A 5,977-nucleotide genomic window follows, 5' to 3' on the forward strand; every position below is an offset into this window, starting at 1 on the left:
CGAAGACGACGACGACGCGCCGCCACCGGTCCGCCAGGGCGACGGCGGGCAGGGGTCCAGCAGGGGCGGCAACAGCCGCGTCAAGGAGGGGAAGGACGACGGCGATGGCGACAAGGACTTCGCCGCCTTAGCGCGATCTTCCTTAGCTAGGCTTTTATTTTTTAAGTTTGCTATGTAAAAACTGTTAAGCGCCGAAGTTTAATTTTAAGTTTGCTATATTTCGTCGAAGTTTTATGCCCGTTTGCCGAATAATAGCCGAACATATGTTAAAAAAAATTCTGGGTCGACGGCTGGAAACCCGATCAGCGTCAAGCCGATTTTTTCGCCGGGTCGCCCTCACACGACGAATTTTCGAGCCCCCTGAGTGGCCAACGGGTGGAGATGCTGTACGGCGGGGGAGGCCGAGTGGTTGCGAGCAAGGCACCAGGACCGATTGTCACGCAGGTCGTGTGAGGAGCGAGCGAATTGAGTGGAAGCACGTAAAGGTAATGGCGGGCAGACAGCGCGTCGGGTCCTACCGAGACGAGACTGGCGGAACAGACAGTGAGAAGAGAACGCAGAGAATTGCATCCGATCCGGTACGAGAAAGAAGAGGTAATAGCACTGCAGGTCCCTGAACTTGCACAACATGTGATGGTTTGGTCCTTGTACTTGCAAAAGCAGATTATTTCATCCCTGAACTTGTCATGGAGGTGCAAGTTTGGTCCTAGGCCAATCATAGCTCGCCAAGTGGATGCCAAGTGGACTAGCTGGTCAGTGCGCCGCATTTTGCACTTAGGCCCCTGCCTTCTTCCCTTATCAACCTGCAGTGCACTTAGGCCACTGCCTTCTTCACGTAGTTTGATAAGGGAAGAAGGCAGGGGCCTAAGTGCAAAATGCGGCGCACTGACCAGCTAGTCCACTTGGCATCCACTTGGCGAGCTGTGATTGGCCTAGGACCAAACTTGCACCTCCATGACAAGTTCAGGGATGAAATAATTTACTTTTGCAAGTACAAGGACCAAATCATCACATGCTGCATGTTCAGGAACCTGCAGTGATATTACCTCAAAAAGTGGAAAGACTTGGGCGAGCGGGCGGCATGTCTGTCAGGGCAGCACCAAACCAATCGCCCGAATCGGCAGGCAGGCGCCCATCGCGCCGGAATCTGCGTGTCTGACACTCCCCGATGCCGTCGGTGGTTCTTCTCTTCTTCTTCTGTAAGGAAAAGAAAGATCCGCAGAGGGAGGTTAATCGGGAGCGACGTGATCCGCAGCAGCTGGCGTCCATGGTAAACACGGATCCGCTTGATTCGATTGATTACCTGCCTGCATTACGCAGTGCAATCAACCAGTCGTACTAGTAATAATAATACGTACTAGTAATTGATTGCCCGCGGATTGGATTGGATCCGATCGACGAGTCGATCACGCGGATATATTAGCAGCCGGCCAGCACGGTGAATGGCAAGTAGTAGTAAATCAAGCGCATCACGCGGATACACATTTTCACCGTGTATCAGCAGCGACACGGCAGGTAAATCAATGTATGGGATCCAACACGTGTACAAACAGCTGCAGCAGCACTGGTAATTAAAAGAGCAAGTAAACAGCCACACACGCGCCTCGAAAGACGAAACGGAAAAAACAATCACGTTCACAACCAACGAAAAGCAGCCGAGGGAGGGACAAATCAAAAGGCATAGGAAAAGAGCGGCGTGGCGTGACTACAATAAAGCCAAAGCTGGAAGAAAAAAAAGGCTGTGGTTTCACTGTAAATTCAAGTGAAAACAGAGCAGCAAGGCAGGACTGGTATATATAGGAGACAAAAAGGAGAAAAGAGTCAAGGTCGGGTCGGGTGGACACCGCAGCGAGGCACGACACGCCGCGCACCCACACAACAATTCGACACCCACATCACATTCACATTCCCGGCGACGCTGCCGACCACAGCAAAGGAAACCACACCAAAGCACGAGGCAAATCCCCCTCACCTCGCCGCTTATCCCCATCCCCATCCCTCCCTTCCTTCCTCCCCACCCCACCGCCGACGCCACCGCAGCCCACCTCCGTCCGCCCCGCCGCGCCGCGCCGCCGCCAATGCACCCGGACCCGTAGCCTTGCCCCATGGCAACGCCGCCGCTCCTCCCCCTCATCCTCCTCCTCGCCGCCGACGCCATGCTCGGCGGCGGGGTGGCCACGGCCGCGACGATCCACCCGGGCGACCTGGCCGTGCTGGAGGACCTGCGGCGCTCGCTCACAAACCCGGAGGTCCTCGGCTGGCCCAAGGGCGCCGACCCGTGCGGCGGCGGGTGGGACCACGTCTCCTGCGACCGCGACGGCCGGGTCAACAACCTCGACCTCAAGGGCGTCGGCCTCGCCGGCGCCCTGCCGCCCTCCTTCGCCTCGCTCGACGCGCTCCAGGACCTCAGCCTCCAGACCAACAGCCTCTCCGGCCCGCTCCCCTCCTTCCGCGGCATGGCCGCCCTCCGCCACGCCTACCTCAACGACAACGCCTTCGAATCCATCCCCGCCGACTTCTTCGACGGCCTCGACAGCCTCGAGGAGATCTGCCTCGACAACAACCCGCTCAACGCGTCCGCCGGCGGGTGGGAGATCCCGGCCGCGCTCGCCGCCTCCTCGCCACAGCTGCAGAGCCTGCGCCTCACAAACTGCAGCCTCGTCGGCGGGATCCCGGGGTTCCTCGGGGCCATGAGCGGGCTGCAGATGCTCACACTCTCCTACAACAGGCTCGCCGGCCCGATCCCGGCCAGCTTCTCAGGGTCCGGCCTCCAGAAGCTCTGGCTCAACAACCAGCTCGGCGAGGCCAAGCTCTCCGGCACGCTCGGCGCGCTCGCCGGGATGGCCGACCTCCAGCAGGCATGGCTGCACGGCAACCAGTTCACCGGCCCCATCCCCGACGGCATCTCCAACTGCAAGCAGCTCGCCGCCCTCTGGCTCAACAACAACGACCTCGTCGGCCTCGTGCCGCCCGGCCTCGCCGCCCTGCCGCTGCTCCGCGACGTCAAGCTCGACAACAACAACCTCGTCGGCCCCGCCCCGGCGCTCAAGGCCGGCAATCTCACCTCCTCCCATAACGGCTTCTGCGCCGTCAAGCCCGGGGACAAGTGCGCGCCGGAGGTCATGGCATTGCTCCAGTTCCAAGCCGAGGCTGGTTATCCCGTCAAGCTCACCAGTTCATGGTCCGGGAACGACCCCTGCAAGGGCTGGCTCGGCGTCACCTGCTCTCAGGGCAAGGTGTCGGTGCTCAATCTGCCGTCCTCTGGCCTCAATGGCACCATCAGCAAGAGCCTCGGAGACCTCTCTGCGCTCTCGGACATCAGGCTTGATAGCAATAACCTCACCGGGCATGTGCCGGACAGCCTCACCGGCCTCAAGCTGCTAAAGAAGCTCGATTTGGGCATGAACGACCTGAATGGGCCGCTGCCTGCCTTCAGACCGGACGTGAATGTCATTCTCACCGGCAATCCAAACTTCAACACGCAGTCGTCGCCGGGTGGTTCTGCTCCCAAGGACGCCCCTCATTCACCAACAACGCATAGCGCGCCGGGCTCACAACGCCAAGGGGCTGCCTCTCCTGGCCAAGGGAACAAGAAGAGCAAAATTTTGTTGGCTACCACCATTCCGGTTGCGATCGGCGTGGTGTCCCTGCTGTCACTGGGTGCTGTGGTGCTCTTCTGCAAGAAAAATGGGTCGTCGGTTCAGCCACAGACAACCTCCTCCGTGGTCGTCCACCCCCGCAACAGTTCTGGCCCAGACAACTTGGTCAAGATTGTCATGACTAGCAATGACAGCTTCGGCGCTACGTCAAGCGGAACCAGCAGCCGGGATAGTGACATCCACATGATCGAGGCGCGCAATTTTGTGATCTCCGTGCAGGTTCTTCGTTGTGCCACCAAGAACTTTGCTCAGGACAATGTGCTTGGCCGTGGCGGATTCGGCGTCGTTTACAAAGGGGTGCTGCACGACGGCACCATGATTGCTGTGAAGAGGATGGAGTCCTCGGTGATCAGCAACAAGGCCCTCGACGAGTTCCAGGCAGAGATTGCCATTCTAACCAAGGTCCGGCACCGCAACCTGGTGTCGATAATGGGCTATGGGATCGAAGGCAATGAAAGGCTGCTGGTCTACGAGCACATGTCCAATGGAGCGCTGAGCAAGCATCTGTTCCACTGGAAGCAGCATGAGCTGGAGCCCCTCTCGTGGAAGAAGAGGCTGAACATTGCGCTGGATGTTGCTCGTGGAATGGAGTATCTTCACACCCTCGCACAGCAGTGCTACATTCACAGGGATCTTAAGTCGGCAAACATTTTACTTGGCGATGATTTCCGAGCAAAGGTGTCGGATTTCGGGCTCCTTAAATCTGCACCGGACGGGAACTTCTCTGTGGCAACCAGACTTGCTGGAACTTTTGGATACTTGGCGCCTGAATATGCTGGTATGAAATACTTCGACTTGTTTTACCCTGTTTAGTTCTGCAACTTCTGTTTTAGTTCTGACCATCAGGTGTTAATTTTTAGCATGCTTTATTAAGTATATATACAGTGACCCTGTGAATCCTTTGCTGTGTAAATAACCTCATTTGGATTTAGTAGAGAACTGAAAAACTGAATTGATGTGGCAATTATCTTGCAATTCTCGATGAACTGGTCATTCTGATTGAAATCCCAGTGTAAGTAACCCCATGTAAGATATAGCCGAGTTGATTTGATAATGACATTGGCAATGTTTGATGAACTGGTCATTCTATCTGGGAACTCTGGGCCACTAACTTGCAAATTACTACCGCACAAGTTTATACACCAATTCGTCTATCAATAGAACATGTATTTTTGTCCAAATATTGTGAAGTTTGAACCACTTTCTGATGCAGCACATAAGAGCGTCCATTCAATTAGAAATTTACTACCAAGTATTATTTATCATTTCCATGTTATTTATGTTTATCATGATTCCTGAATTTCTGGCTGATAAGTTGTTGCACATGATCTGTGCAGTGACCGGGAAAATCACAACAAAAGCGGATGTTTTCAGCTTCGGGGTGGTGCTGATGGAGCTGATAACCGGAATGACCGCCATCGACGAGAGACGCATCGACGAGGAAACCCGGTATCTGGCGTCCTGGTTCGGTCAGATAAGGAAGGACGAAGAGAAGTTCAGGGCAGCCATCGACCCGACCCTGGAGCTCACCGACGAGATTTTCGAGAGCATCTCGGTTGTTGCGGAGCTGGCTGGCCACTGCACCTCCCGGGAGCCCTCGCAGCGGCCGGACATGGGGCACGCGGTGACGGTGCTGGTGCCCATGGTGGAGAAGTGGAAGCCGTCGAGCAACGAGGCGGAGGACTACATGGGCATCGACCTGCACCTGCCGCTGCTCCAGATGGTGAAGGGGTGGCAGGAGTCGGAGGCGAGCATGACCGACGGCAGCATCATGAGCCTGAGCCTGGAAGACAGCAAGGGCAGCATCCCCGCCCGGCCCGCCGGGTTCGCCGAGTCCTTCACCTCCGCCGACGGCCGGTGAGCCATGATCATCACCACCACCATCGTCACCATGTCTACAAGAAATAAGTACATTGCTTCTCCCGGACCTCCCTCCCCTGTTTCGGCACAGCGATCGTTTCGTTCTTGTAGGTAAAGTAAAAGGAGTTCGTCGTTCGTCGTCCATGTGCTTGTGCTTCTGCCGCTGTAGATAGACATCTGGTTTTTGTTTTCTTTTTGTTCAACTGGGTACTACTACCGTAGGATGGATGGATTGGTCGGTCACCTTTTGCATTATTCCAGTCTTGAGACTGAAGCTTCTGGCTTTACCTAGCAATCAAATCAAATCATATCATATAATGCTTCTCTCATTGATCCTCCTTTGCTTTGCTTTGCAATGGCATCTGGTTCTGGTTCCTCATGGCTGCAGAGGCCAAAGGGGGACATCGCCTGTGATCCTCCATGCCGTCCGCCATGATTCATGGGCCATGTAGGCACTG

The 5,977-nt window shown here is 55.8% G+C and overlaps 1 protein-coding gene across 1 annotated transcript; it reads left to right on the plus strand.

Annotated features, from left to right (window-relative positions):
• Window positions 1–1,837: 1,837 nt before the first annotated feature.
• LOC119366469 (receptor protein kinase TMK1-like) lies at window positions 1,838–5,848 on the plus strand. The gene is made up of 2 exons (XM_037632208.1): window positions 1,838–4,437; window positions 4,997–5,848. Exons 1-2 carry the CDS (start codon window positions 2,106–2,108, stop codon window positions 5,518–5,520), a joined length of 2,856 nt encoding a protein of 951 aa, XP_037488105.1. The 5' UTR covers window positions 1,838–2,105; the 3' UTR covers window positions 5,521–5,848.
• The last annotated feature ends 129 nt before the right edge of the window (window positions 5,849–5,977 follow it).

Source organism: Triticum dicoccoides, chromosome 2B (genome assembly GCF_002162155.2).
Source record: "Triticum dicoccoides isolate Atlit2015 ecotype Zavitan chromosome 2B, WEW_v2.0, whole genome shotgun sequence".
Lineage (NCBI taxonomy): Eukaryota > Viridiplantae > Streptophyta > Magnoliopsida > Poales > Poaceae > Triticum > Triticum dicoccoides.

Coding starts and splice junctions, on each gene's coding strand:
- LOC119366469 (XM_037632208.1), top strand. CDS start 2,106: ATGGCAACGCCGCCGCTCCTCCCCCTCATCCTCCTCCTCGCCGCCGAC. Junction 4,438..4,996: donor CTTGGCGCCTGAATATGCTG/GTATGAAATACT, acceptor TGATCTGTGCAG/TGACCGGGAAAATCACAACA.